The sequence below is a fragment of the Rhagoletis zephyria genome, unplaced genomic scaffold (genome assembly GCF_001687245.7).
Source record: "Rhagoletis zephyria isolate East Lansing unplaced genomic scaffold, Rhagoletis_zephyria_1.1 Rzeph_scaffold_04706, whole genome shotgun sequence".
In the NCBI taxonomy this organism is placed as follows: Eukaryota; Metazoa; Arthropoda; class Insecta; order Diptera; family Tephritidae; genus Rhagoletis; species Rhagoletis zephyria.
In genome coordinates this window covers 1-24,522 of record NW_016161789.1, presented here as the reverse complement: position 1 = coordinate 24,522, position 24,522 = coordinate 1, and the positions used below count along the sequence as shown (strand labels likewise).

The 24,522-nt window shown below is 40.4% G+C and overlaps 2 protein-coding genes and 1 pseudogene across 2 annotated transcripts; 1 reads left to right on the top strand and 2 right to left on the bottom strand.

Moving 5' to 3' along the window:
- The window catches only part of LOC108371105 (uncharacterized), a 25,147-nt pseudogene extending 21,001 nt beyond the window's left edge, over positions 1-4,146 (bottom strand).
- A 1,993-nt stretch (positions 4,147-6,139) lies between these two features.
- Positions 6,140-8,079, bottom strand: ND-39 (NADH:ubiquinone oxidoreductase subunit 39). The gene is made up of 4 exons (XM_017626605.1): positions 7,879-8,079; positions 7,309-7,747; positions 6,873-7,238; positions 6,140-6,820 (listed from the first exon to the last, which is right to left on the bottom strand). Exons 1-4 carry the CDS (start codon positions 7,916-7,918, stop codon positions 6,427-6,429), a joined length of 1,239 nt encoding a protein of 412 aa, XP_017482094.1. The 5' UTR covers positions 7,919-8,079; the 3' UTR covers positions 6,140-6,426.
- A 1,337-nt stretch (positions 8,080-9,416) lies between these two features.
- Positions 9,417-24,076, top strand: MED1 (Mediator complex subunit 1). Its single transcript, XM_017626604.1, has 5 exons — positions 9,417-9,800; positions 14,756-15,936; positions 16,045-16,177; positions 16,242-18,196; positions 22,483-24,076. The coding sequence occupies exons 1-5, from the start codon at positions 9,761-9,763 to the stop codon at positions 23,911-23,913; spliced, it is 4,740 nt and encodes a 1,579-aa protein (XP_017482093.1). The 5' UTR covers positions 9,417-9,760; the 3' UTR covers positions 23,914-24,076.
- Positions 24,077-24,522: the final 446 nt, after the last annotated feature.

The following is a 24,522-nucleotide window of genomic DNA, read 5'->3' as shown; positions in this document are numbered from 1 at the left end:
TTCGATAAATCAGTAATTATTGAAGCTAATTTATTCAAAATTGATGCTTGCAACAATTCGTTACCAAGAAATACGTTTAGGATACAATTTTGAAAAATGGGCGTGGCACCGCCCACTTATGATCACATATATGTATCTCGGTAACCGTTCTACCAATTTGTACCAAACTCGGTGTGGTTATTGTACTTGCCACATAGAAGCAAAACGTTGAAACTTATTGAAATCGAACTAAAATTACGGCCGCTTTTCATATAACAGTAAATTTCAGATATGCTTGAAACTTCAATATTTCGAAATTTAAGGACGCTAATTTACTCAAAATGGATACACCTCGGTTTACCATGTAGCGGTAGCTTTCGGAAAGGTGAAAAACATATACTTAATACTTGCGCCGGGTATTTAATGTTCGGCTCCGCCCGAACTTAGACTTTTTTACTTTTTATATTTGTAATATCTATAGCAACATTCAGTTGTCTACCGCAACCAATACAGGGTACTCAGTGACCTTGAAATGCGCTACTGGATCGCTGTGAAACTGGCAAAAATATTGGTGATTTTTATAAAAAAGGTACTGTTGCCATGACAACTAAACAACAACAAAATTCTAAAAAAAATCGGGTTAAAAAGTTGAAAATTTAGATGCAATTTTGCAGAATTTTTATAATTTTTGCACAAAATTTGAAAAATGAATTTATATGGTTTTTGTTAGATAATGAGCTATACTTTTATAAAAAAAAAAAAAAATATTAAATAAATAAAATAAAAATAGCAAAAATTTGTTAAAATGTCGTGTCCCTATTTATTTTTCCACACCTGTATATAAAAGAGCAGCTGCTTAAAGTTTGAAGTCGATATACTCTATACTGTCGCGGTCCGATTCTAGAAGGATGCATATCCACGTATTCGTCTCGTGGAGGACTTTTATACATAGCTAGGTTTAAAGAGAGTTTTCAAATGCTAAAAATTAAATTAAATTAATGGCATTATTCAAATATCGCAATACGGTTATCAAAGGCAAAGGGTTTAAGAAAGCTAATCACAAAAAAAAACTTCTTGAAAGGGTTGCCACCTGTTTGAATAACTAGATTCCATTAACTTGATTAGATAAAAGAGTTATTACAATATGGGTGTCAAACGAAAGAGATTTAAGAAAGCTCACTTTCCAAAATATTTTAAAGAAGGTTGCACCGGCTACAATAATTAACTTCGATTACTCATGTATTTATGTATTTAGTCTAAATTAAATCATGTATACAAAATAAAGTTGTTTATGGTAGTGTGACATCGATATGCTCTATGTTGCCGCATGCTAAAAAGTTAAATTCAATTAAGTTAAATGAATTATGCACTGCAATACGGGTATCAATCGAAATGGTTTTTGGAAAGGCTGCATTTCTAAAGTACATGTGAAAGGTACCCCTTGTCTACAAAACTAGTTACATATGTATATATAAAAATCGACTGCTTTTTATGTTAAAGTTAAAAAAGTTCAGTTGATTTTTTCGGTATTCGAAATATTAAAAAAAAGTAGGTAATAGTGAAAAATCACCATCTCCATCAAAAATCAGAAACCAAAAATCGGGGAAAATGAATATTAAAACTCTTTTTTAACATTTGTTATTACTTTTGAAAGATGAGCGCATCTTGTGTTTATAGAACTTTGTATTAAACGAGTAATTTTTAAGCAAAAAGCTCAGCCAACTTCAATTCTCATATACAAATTTAGAAGTACCGTTAATTTTTTCATGATCCAATGATCAGATCTAAACCAAGTTAAGGGACGACCCTTGAGGTACCATCTTTCCGATAAAAAAAAAGTTATGGAAATCCGTTCACGTGGTCCAAAATTATGCGGTAGCATACGTAAAAGTAAACTTCGTGTAAAAACCTGTAACTGTCAAATAACAAAATTACTCTCTTGAAAGGGAAAAGCGAGAGCGAAACTGTAAATGTTACTTGGAACGCGAAAAACCACTTTTCCTGCAACTACTTAAATATTTTTTAAACAAATGTAAGGTTCTTTGCTTTCCCGCCGTTCTGTTTTTGCCTATCGTTTGACACTTTTCATGAACTTGCAGGAAGAAAAACTTCGGACTAAAACCTGCAACCTGCAACATCTGACTGAGAGGTTTTTTGGCACCTGGAACGCTTTCCTGTAAAAAAACCTGCAAATCGTGAATATCGTGAGCATCTGGAGCATAAGTAAAGAAAGAAAAAATATTCTGACGAATTAATAACCTCCTTTTTTTAGTCGATTAAAAATTTTTGAGTTCTTTTTTAATTTTATGTAAATAAAGTGCAATTTATGAAACTTTAAAAAGGTTATTTATTTATTACATACTGTACATAAAACTTGCACAAATGTATTTTTAAGAGCATATTTTCAGTATTTTCTGGTGATATATCTTTAGAAGTATAAATACATACACACATTATTTTTGTTACTTGAAATAATGGCGCGTATGCATAAGAGTTAAATAATTGCCATTTCTTGTGATTTTAGACCATTTACTTATATTTATTTGAATAAATTGAGTATAAGGTCTGAAATGTTAACAAAAAGCAATTATTTATATTTTATTCATACGGCCCAATCAATAGCAAGCAAGAGGAAAAAATAGTTTAGCAAAGTGTAGTATTAAACGTACGAAATTTCTTTAAAGCTGCATATTGGTTTAGGAAATTGTAGAAGAATAAATTTCTTTTTTCATTTCTTGCGCGTTTTTCTATACTAACTTGGTTTTCCTTGAGAGATAGGTGTGTAGATAGTATCTAAGAATTTTGCGAAAAAAATGAACGAGGTGTGCTCCCTACGGTAGATGAATCAACTTTATATTTTTTTGGCATTGGCGATCGCACAATAGCCAAGGGGTTTTAAAATAAATTGGTGTAATTAGCAGTCTGTTAAAGGTTAACACGCGCCACAAAAGGAGGCGAAAAGTATGTTTTTCTCTTTTATTAAGTATTTTTAAATAGAAATACCATTTATATTCAACCATTTATATTACATTTGCAACATCCCTAATACATACATATGTGCAATTAAAAGTATTCCCGGCAGGCAATTTTGCTGTGAATCTTCAGACAAACGTTGAACTACACACCTCCGCTGAACATATTTCGAGAACCATTCAAGTTCGATATTCTTTCTTTATTCTAATGCTCGATCCCCCTTAACTTGTCGTTATTGCACTGTTTTAAATATTTAAAAAACAGCTGCCTATGGTATTTTTCAAAATTAGTGTTTCTTTTGAGACTGGCAGTGTTAATACCGTGTGCGACCACATTCCTATACTACAAGTACATATGCGATTCTCTGATTGCATAATGGTTGAAGCGTACTCAAGCATTGCCGGCAAGCCAACGCAAAAAAAAGCAATAATAAATAAGGCATACTCGTATGTATATTATAAAATCAAGTTTTTAGTCCAGTGATGAGTACCAAAGATAAAAAAGCAAAACATTTGCAAATGAAAGGCCATTGTCACTTTCGTTCAGCAACGCTTTTCAGTGTTCATATTTTGTGGATATGTAAATATATAATATTGTACGTAGTACGTATATAGTATATATATACCTTAGATAATTTCTTTAGAATCGTTTGTTAATTGTATACATTGGCAGTAACATATACGTATTTTAAATTTAATAAATGTTGCTGGTTCCCTGTTTAATTCTTCCGCCTTTACTCACCTTTTGCCTCGTCGTTTGCACGCGCAGCCGCTGCCACTGCTACCGCTGCTGCAGCAACTGCATTTCCCGTTGCTGCCCCTTGATGATGTTGAGGTGACATTTGCAACGGTGTTGGCAAACCCGATGACGGTGCTGATGATGATGATGGCGACGATGACGACGGTGATAAGGACAACGCATGCTGATCCTTCAGCTGTTGCAGCGTCGTCAACTGCTGCTGCCCCAAGTTTTTGGCGGCATGCGCAGTATGCTGCAGCGTTTTGGGCGCTGCTGTGGTGCAAGCTGCAAATAGCATTCTGAAGCGTAGCTGGATTTCTCCTGTCTTCAGCTGCTGCTGCTGCTGTAACTGTAACGACTCCTTCGGCTGTACACCTTTGACGCCGCCGTTGCGGTGGAGAGCATAAACTTCTGGTATATGCTGAAAAAGGCAACCACTGTTGTAGTCGCTGGTGTATTTGCGCAATAATCGAACACCCGGTAAACTTATGTGAGCGCGGCTCAACAACTATTTACCCACTAAGCGGTGTTACGAGTACCTATAGATGGAAGTGTGAATGTTGTAACACACAGAAATCGCGATAAAACAATTATTTTGCAATTTGCTTTGGGTGCAACGGAAATTTTACTGGGCTCACACGATTGCAAAAATCTAAGAATAGCGAAAGACTCTTGCGCTCACTGCAGCTTGTATACGTGTTGGTATTTTTGAATCAGAAATGAGTGCAATTGCTTCTCTCTGGTCCAATATTTTCACAGGGATAGTCTGCTTGTTTTTGCTTTTGTACAACAATTTTATACATACATAAGCTAGAGGCAGCTTCGAAGCTCTCACAACTTATATCTTCTTTGGTTGCACCTGTTCTTGGGCGTTTTTCCACTATTCCTCGCTATACTACTCTTCGTAGGATTTCGATTTTTCCTGGACGTTTCGGTATTGCTGTTGTACTTAAATATTGATGCCAATATGGGCTGCTTCAATGGGCGTGACACTTTTACTTGTTTTATAGAAGAATCTTAAACGATACACTTGAAAACTCTGAAAAATCGCTACACGCGATATATGTACATATGATATACGTTGCTAGAACAAAATCAAATCATTTAATAATCCAAGAGTGGTGATTTAAATTGCAAGTTTTTGCATTTCGCGCACTATACACACGTACAAAGTAAATAAATATTTAGTAGTTTCGCGCACTCGCGCTATTTTTTATAGAATTTTCACAAGCCAAAGAAATTACACTATGCACCGGCTATTTTCCACAATATATGTACACATGTATATTTAACTTCTTCTTTCAATTAAAACATCCAGAAATTTCACAAGGCATACGGGCAACGAACCGAACAACGATGTATACAAATGCCAACCGAAACGAAAGGCTCACGATGAGGAAAACACTTCTGTTTCCTCGTCTTTTTTCCGGGTTCTATTTGCAGCAATACGAAACGCAGGAGTTGCCATACACACACGCACGTAAATATATGTAAATTTATTAACTTTTCTTATTTTAACCGGCTTTTAAACCTGTTTTTAATAGCATATATTTCGAGGCGAGCAGACTTCAGAAAATTTCCTGTTGATCAAACAAAAGAATCGATAACTCTGTCGATGAAGCTTTGATCAGCTGCTCAGGTGTGTGCTAATTGAATTCTAATAAGCGGGGATATGGCAACTTCCGATTGGATATGACAGCTGCTGGCCGCTGCATGGTGGCAGTGTTCACAGCAATGCATTAAGATATCGATATTACGATAAAAAATTATTAACAAAAAAGAAACATTTATAAATAAATATTGGGCCGTATGAATAACTAAGCAATTGCTTTTTCTTAAAATTTCATACCGTTTACTTCAATTTTGTTTGAATAAATCGAGTAAAATGTCTGATATTTAAGAAGAAGCAATTGCTTATTTTTTATTCATATGGCCCATTAATACATACGTATCTATAATTTACCGAATGAATCCAGTAAAATATTAAATAGTAAATTAATTCATTTTGATGGCTTAAGTCGAATATGGTACAGACATTATGAAATATTACAATTACACAGTGCAATGTACTTAAAGAGTAGATACAATAAACGTTATCTTAAATGATTACACAGAAAGTAGCTCTGCAATGGATTGCAATTAATTGATTATGATTCCAACAAGATCTAAATATTTCGAAAGTCCTGTTAATTGGAGCGTTTGAAATCTATCAACCCAAGAAGGGACGAGCAGTCAATTTTACACGAGGGTGTCAAGAAGGAATGAAACAGACAGAAATGATGTTATATTATTTAATGATAATAAACTCATCAATTGTCTACGAGACTCTTAGGATAGAATCGGTTCAGGAAAATTTAAGCAAAGTACAAGCAAACGTGGGAAATATTTAAACTTATAGAGGGCCATCCATCCAAACATGTAAAAAAAATATACATGAATAACATCTATCGATTTTTAGAAAATGCGTAATTTTGCAATTTATTTATTTTATTTGCCTTTCAAAGTTTCATCAGTTACTACACCAAAATCATTCATAATCGACCATATTTCACTAGATGTTACTCCGTACCACAGAGAACGCACAACAAGTACAACGAATAGTAATTCGCGTATTTGTAAATGTTTCTTATTCAAATCACTGCCTGGCCACCAACGCCACCAACTATCGTTTGATTTACCTTGCCTATAACTTTCATAACTTTTCTCGTTGTCAGCGTTGTTGCCTTGGCCGTATTTTTATGCAAACATACGCAATTCATCACGATGCGCTATTGGTTTAGGTGGTGATGGTTCCTCCCATTCTCCCAATTCGGCATCATAATATTGCGCTGCACGATATGGCCGCAATTCCCATGGTACTTGATCCTCCATGGCAGTTAGTTGTACACCTAAATCCTCCAGACATGGTATGTCCGAACGCACAACATCGGTAACACATTCGCGTTCAATACGCTCCACATGTACTTCGCCTATGGGTTGGCCTGGACAGATAAGTTCTGTGAATTTGGCTTTGAGAAGGAAAGTAGGGTCCCAACGCATGTCATAGCGATGATAGCCCCACCATTTTTCGTCCTTGCGCATAACGCGATGGAACCAGTCGACCAATTCACTCAGCTGATAGCGCTTGGGGCTGTAAAAATTAGATTGTTAAAAAATTTGATATAATATTTTATGACACTTACCCTACAGCTTGGTAAACTTGACCGGCGGTATCTGGATCCTTAGCGCAATTGATAATGGCTTGCGCTACATCCGACACATAAACCGGTTGTTTTACAGTACGCTCTCCGGCGAACCATAGTGGCATCGCGCGGAATTGACGACGCCAAATGTGAGCATAATAGCGGAGGAAACGATCCTCAGAACCATAGATATCTGCTGGTCTGATAATGGTTGCATCAGGGAATTCATCGCGTACCGCGCATTCACCCCAGTATTTACTCTTCAAAAAATTACTCCCACCCTCGAGAACAAAGCTCATGGGTTCGGGACTAGCATTCAGTGCAGACAAGTGAATCAACCGTTCAACGCCAGCTTCTTTGCTGATTCTGTAAAAGAGATACGAATAAATATTTGTATATGAACCAAACCTATACCATAATTTAGTTTTTTGCATACCTAGCAATACGGCGAGCACCTTCTACATGCACATCGTTGAACTTGAAGTTCTTCGTCTCGAATTCGCGACCGATTAAATTGATGACAACGTTAGAGTACTTCACAGCATTGCGTATAGCCTTTTCGTCTCTTAAATCGAAAAACTGGAATAGCACTTGGCCCAAATCGCCGCATACCTTTAGACGAATAGCCTCACCGAAATCAGCACGATAGGGAAGAATCATTTGGGTGCCAGTTTTGCCCAGTTTATTGCAAACATAGCGCCCCACAAAACCTGTACATCCGAATACGGTTGCAACAATACCATTGAAACTGCTGCGTCCGCCGGTACCGCGACGCATCGTGCCGAGATTGGTTGACTTCAGTGGGCGGGGCGCATCGGAAGAGCTCGACGAGTGGCGCACGCAAAATACACTCAATGCGGCACTGCCCTGTTGCTCTGAAATAGAAATAAGGAACTCTGCATAATCATACCAAATTATTGGAAATATTTCAGAGCTAAACGTAAGTTACATAAGTTTTATACATACTCCTGTCATAATACTTTTAGTATACTCCATTGCAACTTACTTGCTAACTGGCCATTGCGCAGCAAAATTAATGAGGACATTTCGAATTATTTCACTATTTGGTTTGGAATTAAATCCCCTAAAGCCGTCGAAATTTTGATACCCCAAGAAAAATTCGCAATCAGTCGTATATAAAAACTTCACCCCCGAAACGAAACACTTCTGACGTCTGTTTTGTTTTTGTTTTCAAGTGTCATCCGCTGAATTCCTGCACTACCGGAAGTACAAGGTGATACTTTGAACATAGGAGCATGGGAAAGAAACGATACACCCCAGACAAATTAAAGGCCCTACATACGCAATGATTTATCCTGGGCAAACACGACGACAATGTGCGCGGGCAAGCTCATGCTTGGTGTGCATGTTCGTCTTTTGGGGGGCGGTTTGCGAACATTGCATTGGAAACAAAAACAACAACCTCGTAATAGCAAAGGTAAATTTATAAAAACGGAACACTCGTTACTTTGAAAATGTGCGCGGCGAAAAGAGTCGAGGCCGTCTTTTTTGTTAGGTCGGTGTTATGCAGACAAACTTTTGTTTGCCAAATTAAATGGCGGCTGCTTAGTTTGCTCGGAGATGTTTATGTCGAGTTTGGCACAGGGTTGCACGTTAATTATGGTTTTCATGGCTATTGCCAACACTAAATGAAAATTTCAAATGTACTTAACGCGCACAATTAATATATTTTTATGATATCGTATAGGCAATTAACTGCGCCACTATCTTTGAACCTCCTACAGCATTAATTCAGTTCTCTGGCTTTCGGTATCACGGCAATTTTTGTGTATAACAATAATAATCTAAAATTTTTGTATATGACAACACCGAATTTGCGGCAGTTTGACCACACAAAATTAGTTTGCTGTGGGAGTCGCCAAACTCGCTCTCTCTGAGTTTTCTGCAAAAACAGTTGTACTCAGTTTGCCAAACAAAACTTCTCATATCACCGACCGATCTTATTTCCTTTATTTCTATCATCGCTCACTTTCTCTTCAACGTTTTTTGTCGCCCCAACCAGAATTTATACAAGGTGGTGTTCAAGGCGAATTTGTACAAGGTGATGTTGATGGCGAATTTAGATTTTCGCCGCGGTACTTCCTAATGTCTAAATGATGTGTTTGTTGTAAACATGGCGAATTCATATATAAATAAATTGTATAAATTCGCCTTGGTGGTGTTACTGGCGAATTTAGATTTTCCCGCAGTCCTTATGAATGTCAAAATGATGTGTTTCTTGTAATATAAATTCGCCTTCAAGGCGAAAATCTAATTTGCCATGAACCACCTCATGGCGAATTTATGCAAGGTGGTGTTGATGGCGAATTGAGATTTTCGCCGTGGTACTTAGTGTGTTTGTTGTAATATGAATTCGCCTTGTTTACAACAAACACATTATTTTGACATTAATAAGTACCGCGGCGAAAATCTAAATTCGCCATCAACACCACCTTGTATAAATTCGCCTTGACCACCTTGTATTAATTCGCCTTGTTCGCGTTGATATACATGTTCGACGATGACAAATTTCTTTGCTCGATAAACTAAAGATTTTGTAAAAATCGATAAATGGGCTACATCTTTATAAAAGTGTTAAAACAGAAACCACGGAAAAGAAATTTGTGCTGTGGTAAAAAAAAGTTTTTACTGTGTAAACTATACAAAAACGCATAAAGCAAATTTCTTTTGCAAAGAAATTTCAATATGGATTTGTAAACTACAAGAAGTTGCAAGTCCACAATAGCAAGTTAAAGCAGGCAATCTCGAAAAGTTTTTTGCATCTGAAGAGCGCTGTTGCGACCACAATTGGCTGCCCGTCGAAACGCATATAGCGCTGCTACGCTCACCGGCTTTGCTGCATGCTACTATACGACTTGTAAACTAAAATGAGTTCCGCCATTGGAAAGCCTGCGGTTGCAACAACGAGTGAGTGTAAAATTCTATTCCTTTTTTATTTCACATGTTAATTTTATTACAAGCTTAATAACTAGCAATGCAATATGATTGTTGGTAGATATTTGGAATATATTTTGGTAATCTTTAGTTGGAGGCGTGGCTCTTGATACTCCACCCACTAGCAAGAGCACAGTTCAAACTTTGTAATGCATCATACCTGACTCCTTCACCCCTTCCTCAGACCTTGGGAACCATTTGAATGGCGTAAAATTAGCATTTAGCACAGAAATTGTAGACTCGGAATACCCATTCCCACGACAGCCGGTTCTACGTACCGGAATGACTCGGGTTTCACCCGACCAAGGGCTGTTGTTTCGGCGATCTAACCCCGTTTAGGTCGGCGAAGTATCTCAGAAGTTGTCCGTCCATAGGGCAACATTCACTACGCATTCTCCTACTCAGGGCTGGCATCGAGTCAAACCCTGGGCCAGAAATATACACCTGCTGTGTATGCCGAAGACGATTACACCACAACTCCACCTCAGTCAAGTGTAATGCCTGCGAGGGGTGGAGTCACCTCAGGGTCTGCTCGGGACTACGGACACACAGACAGTGGACCACGTCGTACGTGGCCCCCTGTTGCTCAAACAGAGCAGCCTCCACGGCAAACCATAGTCCGCCCGTGCAGCCCCACACACTCACACAGCAACCACACACAGTCGCCACAACACAACAACATAATAACACCACAGACCGTACCACAGCCACCACAGACCACATAACTCACACAACCGCACCACCACCCACACGCCGCCGCCAACAACTCCTGGTTCCCCCTACAATCTGCACGGTATGTCAGACCAGGATATTCCGTAATGTGACATCAGTCAAGTGCAACACCTGCCTTGGCTGGTGCCACTTTAGGGCATGTTCAGGTCTGCGTACCACGCGAGATTGGACGGGGAACTTCGAGGGCCCGTGTTGCGCTGCTCGGTCGCAGACTTCAATTGCGACGCCCCCCACCACCACCACAGGGCGGCAATCACCTCAGCAGCACACACAGCCAACGGCGGCAAGAACATACACTTCACTTACACCCCACATCACGACACGTCTCCCGAACCACATGAAGCTCCTTCAATTCAACTGTAACGGGCTACAGAGCAAGATTGAGGAGATAACCGTCTTCATGTGTCGGCATGGTATATTAATAGCTGCGGTCCAAGAGACGAAGTTGCACAGCAATTCAACTTTGTTGAATTGCGCCGGGTACAACGTGCACCGTCGAGATCGCGAGCGAGATAATGGTGGTGGCTTAGCGTTCATCACGCACCACACCGTGCAGTATCGTCTTATCGAAGCAGACATCGACCGCAGGGATACCACCCTAGAATGTCAGGGCATCGCTATCCGGTCAGGCGATGTCGAGCTCGAAATATTTAACATATACATACCCCCTGTCACCTGCTGCCCGGCAGGATATCACCCTGATATAGGTGCGCTCCTCAGAGGTGAAAACCGTATGGTAGTAGGTGACTTTAATGCGCACCACGATCTTTGGCACTCAAGCCTGTCAAACGATCGTAGGGGAACAGACTTGGCTGAGCAGATAGACGATTCGACATTCTGCACAATGAACGACGACGCACCCACCAGGATTATGGGTAACTGCAGTAGCTCGCCAGACATCACAATAGTCAGCGCTGGTCTGATAAACAGCATAACGTGGCGACCTATGCTGACTCTAGCATCAGACCATCTACCCATAGTCATCTCGATTGATAAACCAACCGACTTTGCCTCCGCCAAACACCGGACCTATATCAACTTTTCTAAAGCTGATTGGAAAGGTTACGCGGAGTTTACCGAAAACACCTTCGCATCGCTCCCCACACCAACCGACGTCCATCTCGGTGAACGTAAGTTCCGCAGGGCTATCACTGCTGCTGCAGCTCGCTTCATACCGGCAGGATGTATATCGGACCCACGTCCAAACTTCCCTGCCGAAGCGGCTGTTCTAGCCGATGAGCGTGATAGCCTTCGTCAGGCCGATCCCGGAGATCCCCGTATCAGGGATCTCAACGCGGAGATTCGGCAACTTGTAAACGTACATAAGCGGAAGAAGTGGGAGGAGCATCTGAAGACTTGTAATTTCACCTCTGGTGTGAGCAAGCTTTGGTCAACCGTGAGGTCATTGTCTAATCCGACGAAGCACGACGACAGAGTCGAAATTTCCTTCGGCGACCATGCTTCGTCGGACCCGGAGCGATGCGCGAGCTATTTTAGCCGGCAGTTCATACTGCATCCTCCGGTGGACAAAGCCAAGCGTCGAGTGACCAGAAGGCTGCACAAACTGCCAACAACTTGTGCCCCCCTTGCTTTCACTTGCGGTGAAGTTCAGGTGGCCATCGGGAAGGCGAAAGCCTCCAAAGCCATGGGTCCCGACGGAATATGCATGCTGATGCTGAAAAATTTGGGTCCTGCGGGGGTAGCGTACCTAACGGAGGTCCTCAACTTGTCAATGGCCACTCTCATCATCCCAGACATCTGGAAGGTGGGGAGAGTGGTCCCACTGCTCAAACCGGGGAAACCTGCCAACAAAGGAGATTCGTATCGTCCGATTACACTCCTTTCCCCGGTAGCGAAGACACTCGAGGCCTTGCTACTCCCGTACTTCACAAACCACCTGACCCCAGCGAAGCATCAGCATGGTTTCCGTAAAGTGCACAGTACAACAACAGCACTTAACGCCATAAACACTCAGATAACTCGTGGCCTTAACCGTAACCGTCCCTGTGAGAGAACGATTCTAGTAGCGTTGGACTTGTCAAAGGCGTTTGACACCGTCTGCCATTCCACGCTACTAGAAGATATAGAGGCCTCCTCTCTCCCACAGAGGCTCAAACGGTGGTCGGCAAATTATCTGAGTGGTCGACATTCGTCGGTAATGTTTAGAGACAAAACGAGTAAGCAGCGAAAAATAAAACAGGGGGTTCCTCAGGGTGGTGTCCTTTCCCCGCTACTGTTTAACTTTTATATTTCAAAGCTCCCTCAACCACCAGAGGGAGTCTCGATTGTCTCCTATGCCGACGATTGCTCGATCATGGCGACTGGGAATGGAATTGATGACCTGTGTTTGAAAGTAAACGGCTATCTCTCCGAACTTTCTCGCTTCTTCACTGCAAAGTGTCTAGCCCTCTCCCCTACGAAATCCTCCGCGACCCTGTTCACAACCTGGACGAAGGAGGTCAGGCTACCGCTGGGGATTCACGTCGATGACACACCAATTCCGACGGTGAATAACCCCAAAATACTCGGAGTAACATTCGACAGCCTGCTCTCCTTCTCTGCGCACTCAACCGCTATTGTCAATAAAGTACAGAGCCGCAACAAGGTCCTCAAGTCGCTAGCCGGCAGTACTTGGGGCAAAGACAAAGAAACGTTGCTGGCAACATACAAGGCAATAGGCCGGCCGGTTTTGAACTACGCAGCGCCAGTGTGGTCGCCTGGGACTAGTAGGACGCAGTGGACGAAGCTACAGACCGCACAAAACACCGCACTGAGGACAGCGACGGGATGCCTCCTGATGACGCCTGAACACCACCTGCACGGCGAGGCGCAAATGCTCCCGGTAAAGGAGCACAATATAATGCTCTGCAAGCAGTTCCTGATCGGGACCCACAGAAGTGGCCACCCGTGCAGACAGCTGCTTGCAGAGGAGCCCTCGCCTAGGCACGTCAGGAGGCATCTATATGAACTAACGGACGAAGTCCAGAGGTTCATTAAGCAACCTCTGGACCCGACAGCCTACAGACAGGCCTTGAACGGCATTCACAGGGACTCAGTCTCGAGTTATGTAGACTCTAGACCTGTGAATGCCGTTCTAGGCACACCACCCCCGGACATTGACGAGACGGAGCTTCATCTGCCTCGGGAGACGCGCACCACACTTGCACAACTTCGCTCCGGCTACTGCAGCAGGTTAAACTCCTACCTGAGTAGGCTGAATGAGGATGTGCCTAATGAATGTCCGGCATGCGGAGAGACCCCACATGACTCGAAACATCTCTTCGCATGCCCGGCAAACCCGACATCCCTAACGACCTTGTCCTTATGGGCAAACCCCGCAGAAGCTGCACGCTTCCTAGGGTTGCCGTTAGTGGAACTTGACGACAACGACTGAGATACCAACCGATCTGGGCGGGGTTGTTGTAGCCGCTACAACAACAACAACAACTCGGAATACCCTCATCCGTTCAACTCCGTCTAGGCGATCCACAGTATTTTTGCAAAGAAATCCTACTGAATAAATAAATAAATAAATTCACAAAAAAGTACATATTTCAAACCGAATTTATTAATAAATTAGTGACCAAAAAAAAAGAAAATTTGGTTTTAAAATAAAGTTTACGCTCATGAGATTCATTACGACGATAGATTATGGCCTTACCGTCAGAGCAATCAATTTTATTTAAACGAAAACATGCTTTTGTTGCAATTTTGTTTGTCCGTGAAAGACAGACTTAAGTTGTCCGTCATATGTCCACAGAATTCGCTACTTAGATTTTGCTTTCCTTTCGATTTAGCTGCATTTCCAGTAAAAGAGTGCAGATGAGAACATCTTTCGGACAGTATCAAATAATGATGAATATTAATCATTCCGGCATCTTTCCCTCCTTCGCAATAATTTGTAGCTACATAAGTATCTGTCTTCCGGGACGTCGATGTTTTTCTCCTAAGCCGCTGTCCTAACCAAGTAAACTTTTATCAACTTACTTGAGTAGCTTTTCTTTCATTCCATACCTACAAAGCATTTATTCATATTAGAATAGTAATTAGTTATTGAAATATAATTTAGAGATGATTTTGCCGAATTAAAAATTCCTTCACGGATTCAAATCGTGTATTTCCAATCTATCCTACTTTTGTATACTTATTTATAGGTATCTATAATTTAATGAATTTATGTTTAAATAATTTTTTAGCCACTACAGCTGCTCAGTTGCTCAGCTCTGCGCCCAGTGCAGCTGAGAAAAATAAGCAATGGCAGCGAGAACTGCTTATGGAGCGTATACGTTCGCGATCCAATCAACACAAATCATTTGCTGAATTATCAAAAGCCATGCGTATGTCCATGCTAGAAAAACGATATGCCCTCGACGCTGTGGAAAAGGCTAATTTGCAAAAATGTCTCGATAGCATGCAGCATTGCATTAAAGTAACATCAAGACAGGGTCTAGTTGAACGCCTCGAAAGCTTATCACGACAGTTGGGGCTTAAATTCATGGAAGACACTTCAGGATTATTTATTTCGACTGATATGTTCTTTTTGGAAATCATGTTAGATACGAATGGCGCACTCACCGATGTGAAAGTGCATCATGAGTGTAAAATTGAGCAGCAGTCGTGCAGTGAGTTAGTGAACTGTTTAAATCGTGGTGACTTTGCTGATTTTACGGTGCAACTGGAGGGTCTGTCCTCGATCTATCAATTGAATGCGGAACCAAAAGTCAAAACAAAGGCCTTTGTTGCATTGCAAGCGATGGAAACAGATTTGTATAATCTTTTTCAAATGCAAAACTTCACAAAAGACTCACAGCATCTGGTCAAGGCATCCTCAGTGGGTTTGGTGTTGAAGAGGCGTGGTGGTCATCCCATGAAACTCATATATTTCGTCTCACCTTACGATCTCATATCGCTGGAGTCTAAATCAGTACAACAGCTCACCACTGAATTGATTACAGGCAAAGATGTCGGCCTAAGTGTGACAGTGAATTTGGAGGCCTCGTCAGCGAATAAGTTACAAATATTGCCAATTGTGAGCGTTACAAACGATCCACAGACTGGTCTCGAAGTACCTATATATGCGCCACTGACACAACAAAACTCAATGCTTTTCCCTGCAACATTTGTGCTGCGGCTAAATAAACCACTACCAGTATGTCATGCTTCTTTGAGAGCACTAGGGATCCCGTTGGGTGTTGCTTCAGATACCACCAGTGGCATTGAATCGCCCAACAAAAAGGAAATTGTTATTTTACCCATTATGAATTTGGTGGTACAGACGGCCTCCGAGCAACAGCTGAAAAATTCGCAGAAGGGATTGTTTGTGAATTTGCCTGATCAGACACACTGCTATTTCTTCACTGAAAACAAACAATTGCAGGTGGGTATTGCATTTTACAGTTTGGGCGCATAGAGTCAAAATATTTTTAATTCTTGGAAGACTTTCATATGCTTCACCTTATTTTAACCCCTCGATTTGTTTTCGCAGGCTACTTTAGTTTCATCCATTCCCTATACCGAGCCCATGCAAGTACCAAAAATCTTAGATTTTCTCAAACGGCAAGCCCTCTTCTATACGCTTCTGGCTAGTTGTGTGCGTACACAGTCAAAAATGGGAAATGGTGAGCTTTTCGTGAACTTTTGCTAAATAGTTGTTGAAAATAATTTGATATTTTTCCCCTTCAGACATGGAATCCACTACAATACTCGAGGTGAATGCAATCTCCTTCCAGCAGATTAGCGTCTCGCTACAACACCCTTACGAGGAATCTATGGCTACCGTTGAGTTCGATTTGCGCGATGGCGATGTAAAGTGTACAATATACTCACTCACTAACAACTACGACTTGCTGTCATTGAAACTCACGAAGATTGTGGAAAAGTGCTTGTCCATACCGGTGACTATACGTGCGCTACTAAAGTTCTGGGATCAAGAAACGATGAAAATGTTTCAACGCAGCATGGGCGGTGGCGTCGGGGGTGGAATAGGCGGTTTGGGTGGCACGGGCGCTTGCGGTGGTACAGCCGCTGGTGGTTATGGAAATTTTAGTATGGTTGTAGGACACAGCGACTCGGGCGGTGTTAGTGGAGTGCGGGGCGGTAATGCCGTGAAAATGGAACCTAATACGAGGCAGCAGCAAATGCCTACTATGGCTTCTGCATCGACACCATTAAGTGGTGGTGGTGGTGGCGCAGCTTGTAGCAATGCTGCTGGCGTTGCAGGCTTTCTGCAATATAAAACTGAAGTAAAGCAAGAGGATTTTCATGACAGCCCAAAGAGTCAAATGCAAAATAGCTTAGCGCTGCATGCTGTGGAGAGCAGCTCTTTGGGCGGCTTACACCACTTGCAGCAATCTCAGTTGCAGCTGCAACATCAACAACAAGCAACGTTGCATGACCAAATAGGTGCCGGTAAGCAATCTGAGATAGAAATCGCAGATAAGTACAAGAACATTTGGATGGATAAGACGACGAACCTAAAGAACTGCGTTAGCATAACACCGATTTCGCCGGATAGTAATAGTAGAGGCGCACAGCAACAGCAGCAGGGTGTCGACGTAAAACGCGCAGTAGGCATTGAAATCATACCTTTAACGACACAAGGGAGTGCTGCAAATGGCGGGAATGGCAGTGGCGGTACTGCAACACTCTCTAGCGCTCCAACTATACCCCAATCCGCCGTTAACACCTCATCCACCATTACTATAACGCCCATAAATGCTGTTGGCAGCAACAGCATTGCTGGAAAAGATAAGAAATCCAACAGCGGTACCTCCGTAGTTTGCGCTAGCGGCTTAACCTCAAGCACCGGAATGTCGGCGATCGCCACCAACAAACGCCAATTGGATGGACCATCCCCCACCGATTCGCAAAAGGAGAAGAAGCGCAAAAAGAAGCGTGACGATTCGCCGATGGGACCGCCAGAAAAAGTGTATTCGCGACAAAACTCACCGGCTGCCACTAGCGACGCCACCGCAACAGTAGTGGCGCGTAAATTTTCATCGCCTTCCTCTTCACCCAAAGGTGGCAGTGGCGGTGGCATGTTAGGTAGTGGCAGTGCAGCTGCCACCCTGGTAGCTGCCGGCAATGCTGCCTTGCTCTCCACACGCCCCAGCCCGAAACATTCGCCCGTCTATAGCAGTCCGAAGCACACAAATACCGCATCGAATAGCCCGAAGTCACCATTCGGCACACACTCACCGAAGCATGGTTCATCAGGCAAGCCAAGTATGTCCACACTAAAAAGTGCCACTGCAACCAGTCTAAGTCCGAAAGGTGACAAAAGCGGTTGTGGCAGCGGCAGTAGCTTAGTTGGCTCTGCAGTAGGACTTTCAGCGGCAGCTGCGGCAGGTGTAGCGGCCGCAAATGCAGTGAAGTCTGCTATGGGCGTTGGCGTGGGCGTGGTGGGGATGCAACAGATGAAGACAATGAATCATTTATCTGCTCCAACGGGCATGAATGCCGCCTCCGGTGTCTATGGCGGAGTTTCGAATATGACTGGCAATGTGAGTGGCAGCAGTGGTGTTGGTGTTGGCGGTGGTGTCGGCCCGTTGATGGGCGGTAATGGGACGGGGAGCAGCATGGATATTAATACGGCAGCATCTCAGGCGGCAGCTATGCGCAAAGTAGTCGGTGGCGCGGTAAGTTCATATAACTTTCAGTAGATCCAACTTGCAAATTTTTATTAGTTTGTTTAAATCGCGAATAAGTTAAGTTTGTATTACAATTTTCGGTAATGGGTTGGACGTTTTTTTAATAAAAAAAAAATTGCTTGAAATTAACACATCAGCTGGAAAAGTAGTGCAAGTATTGTTTGTAAAATTGAGCATACTGATATACTTTTGAATGGAGTGGTTAAAAACTAAACAGTTAAAGCTTTCATTACAAAGTTTTTCTGATACGAAATTGTACGAAATTGGAAATTTAAGATATTCATAATCATATTTTTTGCCTAATCTGTAAAAATAATTGGCTTGGTGATAATTTGGGCTTGTATGCCTTTACTGAAATATAGAAGCTTTTCTGTACAGAATTTCCTAGGTAAGGCCATACAAATACGTTTTCATAATAGTATTCAAACTATCTTTGTTCAACTTTTTGCTTTGCATAATTTAAATTTTAATGATTTGTCGGATTTTTGAAATGTGGATTTTTAATATTTCAGTGTGTATGTTCGCTTTTGAAAAGTGTTAAAATTAAATTTTTTCAATAAATAAAAAAATAAAAATACGCTTGTTTTTTATTTTAATTTCATATTTGCTTTTTATTTTTATTTTGCAATTTTTATCTTCGAAAAGGGTGCATGCTAATAGAAAAACTGATTAATAGTAAAAATTAGACGTAAAAAAAATAAAATAACAAGAAAAAAATGGAACTATTAAAAAACGTAAAAAATCATAAAAACGCAAATAAAAAATAAGAAACTAAATAAAACTATAAAAAACTAAAAATAAGTAGATCAACAAAAGTACACAAATAAAAATTTAAAATAGAAAATTTANGCGTAAAAAAAAATAAAATAACAAGAAAAAAATGGAACTATTGAAAAACGTAAAAAATCATAAAAACGCAAATAAAAAATAAGAAACTAAATAAAACTATAAAAACTAAAAATAAGTAGATCAACAAAAGTACACAAATAAAAATTTAAAATAGAAAATTTAGTTACAAATAAAAATAAAATTAAACTAATAAGTGAAAAATTTAACAATTAGAGAAAGAATAAAACAACTAAATAATTAAAGAAATAATAAAAAAATTAGAAAAAAATAAATAAAACGAAAAAATATTAAAAAAAAAATAAAATTTAGAAAATAAAAAACTTAAAAATAAAAGATTAAAGAAATTAAATAAAACAATAAAAGTAAACAAGTAATTTTTAGCAAAAAAACGACTTAAAAAAATATATATATATATTTCATGATCCAATGATCGGATCTAAACCAGATTAGTATGGGACTACCTCTGAGACACTATCCTTCCGATGCAAAGAGAATTATCGAAATCGGTTGACGCGGTCCAAAGTTATGCGGACATACATAAAAAAAAATCTTCCGACGAACTGATAACCTCCTCCTTTTTTGGAAGTCGGTTACAAATGCTAATTTTTAAATAAAATGAAACTTAAAGCCTATCACCCATAGGTACGGTGACCATCCGTCCTGTATTTTGGTAATTTATTTATTTCATACGGGACGCCAAGTACATTTCTTTTAATGTCCCGTATTTGTCCCGTATTCGGTATTTTGGCGCCTTAAAATGACGTGCCTAAGAACCAGTTTCTTTTTTAAATCTGGGCGCTTATGATTCGAATCGAGGAACACATATGTGGATGGTTTCTGAAGTTATAATTTTGCGTAGGAAAACTGGGTATTTGTGGGTATGAATAGGGATTAGACGTTAATGACTGTTGTTGAAATATCTAAATGAAATTGCAGTAGTATTTAGCTTTTCAAAGGTTTTTTTCAATGTATTTCACGTTGAATATTCTGTGTGGAGCAAAGCAGATTGAAAAGGTAGCAGCAGTAGAGCAGCTGATTTTACTTTTGTCGCTAATTTTGTCTTTAAATTGTCAGTTTTGTTTAAATTTTACTCTAAATCTTTAAACTTTGTTTGCGTATATGGATTCAAAAACCAACAAGAAATTGCACGCGGCTTGTTTTTTTTTCTCGGGTACTATTACCTTTCCATTGAGCCGTGGCGTGGAGTCAATTTTCAAATTTTGTAAAAGGAGAATATCTTCATTAGGCGAAACTACGGCAATAAAAAAATGTTTGCTCATTTTATGGGGGATTGTATCTTCAACATGAGAAACTCCATATAAGAAGGCTACTATGAGAATGTTGNAAAAAATGTTTGCTCATTGTATGGGGGATTATATCTTCAACATGAGAAACTCCATATAAGAAGGCTACTATGAGAATGTTGTAAAAGTAAAGAAATTCTCGAAAGATGGAAGGGAAAAGGAACCCTTCGAAGGTACGTTTTGCAATTCAGCTTGTTCCGGATGCTATCACTGCATTGTGCCTGGCCGAAATCCGACTCTGTAAATAATCCGTTGAATGCCACTTTTGTTTCAAAAGTAGTTGGATATTTTTTTTATCACATATTTCCCTGCCTAGGAATGCTTTTGTAAAAAATTTTACGGGGCGAAAATCCCGAGCACAATGGAAAAATATTCTAGAAATGTGTGATGTTGCAACTGAATATTTATTTATTATTATATTTATTTATTTATGTGCTGCTTTCATAAAAGATCGAAAAATATATGCTAAATAAAGATACCGTTACAGGGCTAATAAATTTAGGATCATGGAAAAAGATTTTCCAATACTCTGGCTTTTGTGGAAAAAATTGGCAAATTATTATTTGTCTCTTATTCAGCTGTCATGAATATGGTCACCGTATCGTACAATATTAATTTAAGTTACATATCGTTACCTTAATTTACAAACGCCCTAACCAACAAATTTAGTATTTTATAGGAGAAGCAAAAAATATTATAAAAAGAGTATCAAACACAGGTAGGGCTCCATTGTTTTTAGCCGACTTCAAAAAAAGGAGGAGGTCATCAATTCGTCGGAATATATACATATGTACATATATCATTACCTAAAGGTGAAAAGACAAAAAATCGATGTAGTTTCGCATTATCTGTCATTGTGTATCTAGAACTAAACTTTGATAAAAAGGAAATATGGAACCTTTTCACCTTTAGATAGCAATATCTATGGTCACAAGCAATAACCGCTTAAGTCGACTTAAGAAAGAATGGAGTTGTATATGCTATCGTATTCTTCAACCACTATTCCATGCGTATGTGAAATCCTCGTCTCGCCAGCTAGACTACTTAAAAAGTTATAGGCGAAAATATTTTGCTATCCCCATAAGGATAACATTACAATTCAAATATTTAAAACGTAGGCGATTATTGCTTATGACCACAGATGTATATTCAGCCTCATTGCGTAAGTCGTAATTTAGGCTAAATTGTACGACCCGACATTAGTGGCATTGTCTACTGTCGTAATGAAATAAGTAAACGACCAAAATCGTCGAAAACTATACAATGCTTCCAAGTTTTACCGTTTATCCCGTACTTCAAGAAGCACCTAAACAAAATGGGAAAAAACGGAATATGCATCTTAAATGACGGAATATGCATCTCGGACGAATGATCACGATGATACCAGTTGGGGCGTCCCGAGGGTACGGACCCGGTTGCATCAAAGACCAACTAAGTATGTAGTTTTGAGAAATACGGAGCGCCAATATGCGATATGCAGGTGGTCGCAGGGTGGGTGACGGTTCCCAAAAGTCAGTGTGGAGGAATGTTTTAGTCACCGGACATAACCTTGCCGTAGCGGCAGCTTTGATGATTCGACACGACAATCACACTCTCCAAAAACTCTTTGGGGAATTCGTGTGCTGTTACAACAACATCAACAATGATTCGTTGGCAAAAAAAAAGTAAAATTAAATAAAAACAATATAAACTACAAAGAAGGTATATAAACTAAAAAATAGCAAATATTGAAACTAACAAAGGTAATATAACCTAAAAAATTTGTTTGTTTTTATTTTAATATAAAATATGTAATAATATGAATGAGAAAGAATTTTTAAATATTACAAAAAACAGTAATACATAAAAAATATGGTAAATAAAACACAGAATTTTTCTTTAAAAAAATTAAATTAAAAATTCCAAGTACTCTATTAACATTTACTAACAGTTTTCGCACTTCCACTTCCCAAAACTTTTTCCAATTTTCTATCTAATTTCTTTCCACTTTCTCTGCTCTTCTTTTTTCTCACATTTACGTTCTTACACACGCGCACGCGCACTTCACGTTCCTTTCACGCTATCGACGCGTAATTACCCACACACACACACACCCTCTATGATACGAAATTCTTTTGTCAGGTTAGTTCGATGGTGTCAATGACATCAGTCGAACCAACAACAGCAACACAAGCGGTCCCGGCAGTGGCGCCACACTCGCCGCTGGCCATTGGCAGCAGTGAGTCCAAAGTTTGCGAAGAACAGGCCGAGTCAACACTGCAGCAATCCAGTTCTTCTGAATATATGGTGAAGACGAGTCAAGAGGGCTTAAAGCTCACTATCAACAAGACAAGCAGCGGTGGTGGCAAATCTAGCATAGGTGGCAGTAGTAGCAACACTAACAACAGCGGTTGCAATAGCAGTCTGGGTGGTGGCATTTCAGCAGGCAGCAGCACTACTACGTCTTCTTCTGAAACAGCCGCAACGAAGGGTGCCAAATCAAGCAGCGTCACTAGCGCTACAAATGCAACTGGCAAGAAACAACACACTGGCCTCAAACCAGGCGTCAATAGCGGCCCGGCCTCAAAAAAGTTGTTGGCAGCAAAGTCGCCTTTCAAGAAAAGTGCCACCACCACTAAACATCCATTCCAGAAGTCCAATTCTTCAGGCAGCTTATCAACAAAATCGTCCAGCACCGCAGTGGTTGGTGGTAGCGGTTTGACAAAGAGTTTTAGCACAAATTCATTTGGGGATTTGGTTGGCAGCACCAGTGGGTCTTCACGAAAATCGATGAAAAAGTCTGCCAGCGGCGCTTATAGTAGCACAACACCAACCGTCACACAGCAAGTGACGCGCATGGATCATCAGGCGGATATGTTGAAAATATTACAGTTTGCCTCACCTGCAATGGCAGCCAATATGGAGGGCTTCATGAAGGGACTTAACAGCAAATTTCAAATACCTAAACTTTCGCAACGCGGCACAAACACAAACACAGCCGCAAACGGCACACAATCGGCACCCACGACACCCACTGTGCTGTCGCCAACGTTAAGCGCTGCTGCTGGCTTAGCAGACAGTAGGGGTGGTGTTAGTAACACAATCAGTACAAAGGGTAATAACCATGTCAATGAAGCCCTACAACAGCCACCAGCGCAAAATCAGCTTAACAATTCGGCCTCTACTATGCGCTCGTCTCCGTTACATTATTACGGCACATCGTCATCGCCACCAATTGGTTTCCAACAAACTGCTGCTAACGCTATGCAATCGAATGCAAATTACTACTCACAACAAAAAACAGAAGGTATGCAAGCAATGCAATCACGGCAATACACCCCCGCAAATCATCATCGCCAGCTACAGCAGCAGCAGCAGCAACAGCATTTCCACCAACAACAATCACACTATCAACCGCAAGCGCCAGAACAGCCGACAGTGACGGTTGATTATCATCAAGTAAGCGCTGTCGGTCGCGCGCGCACTCAAATTGGGGAGGAGACAGCGTTTAGATCCAGCGATGCTGCTGCTGCCGCTGCCGCTGCGGCGTCGACTGGACTCGCCGGTAAATGACATACATTGCTAATTTTCGTCCTATACATACATATATTTATATTCGATAAGTATTTAAGTTTAATATTGTCCTAATAATTTTTTATGTTGGGGGGCAGGTTGAAGCTACTAGAAAGCAAATCCGTTGGTATTTTTAAGTTTCGCGCATTTCTGATTTATAAAAGACAGTGGGTTTCGCGATTGTAAGTGCGATATTGTGCATCTGAAAGTATGCAACAACTGAGACTTTCAAAGTACCTTTATTACTCGCTATAAAAAGTATGCAGCCTGAGGCATTCTTTCAAGAAAACAATATAGTACTACTTAAAAGTATTTGTATTGGATAGTTGCCATTTGTCTAGGTTCTATTGCGGTTCGGCATATTTTACTATTTTACTTAACATTTTGATGGAACGTATTTACTACTAGAATATGTAATTAGCATCCTAAAATATTATTATCTTAGCATTTACACTCTGACAAGAGTTATCAAAAAAATTAAGATCTTTTGCTCGAGGATGCTTAAAACTTGTTTTCTATTCACAAAGGAGGTATTTTGAGTAATCTTCCCTCCTACAGGCCAAAATATAGTATGTGCCACTCTCTCTCTCTCTCTCTCTCTCTCTCTCT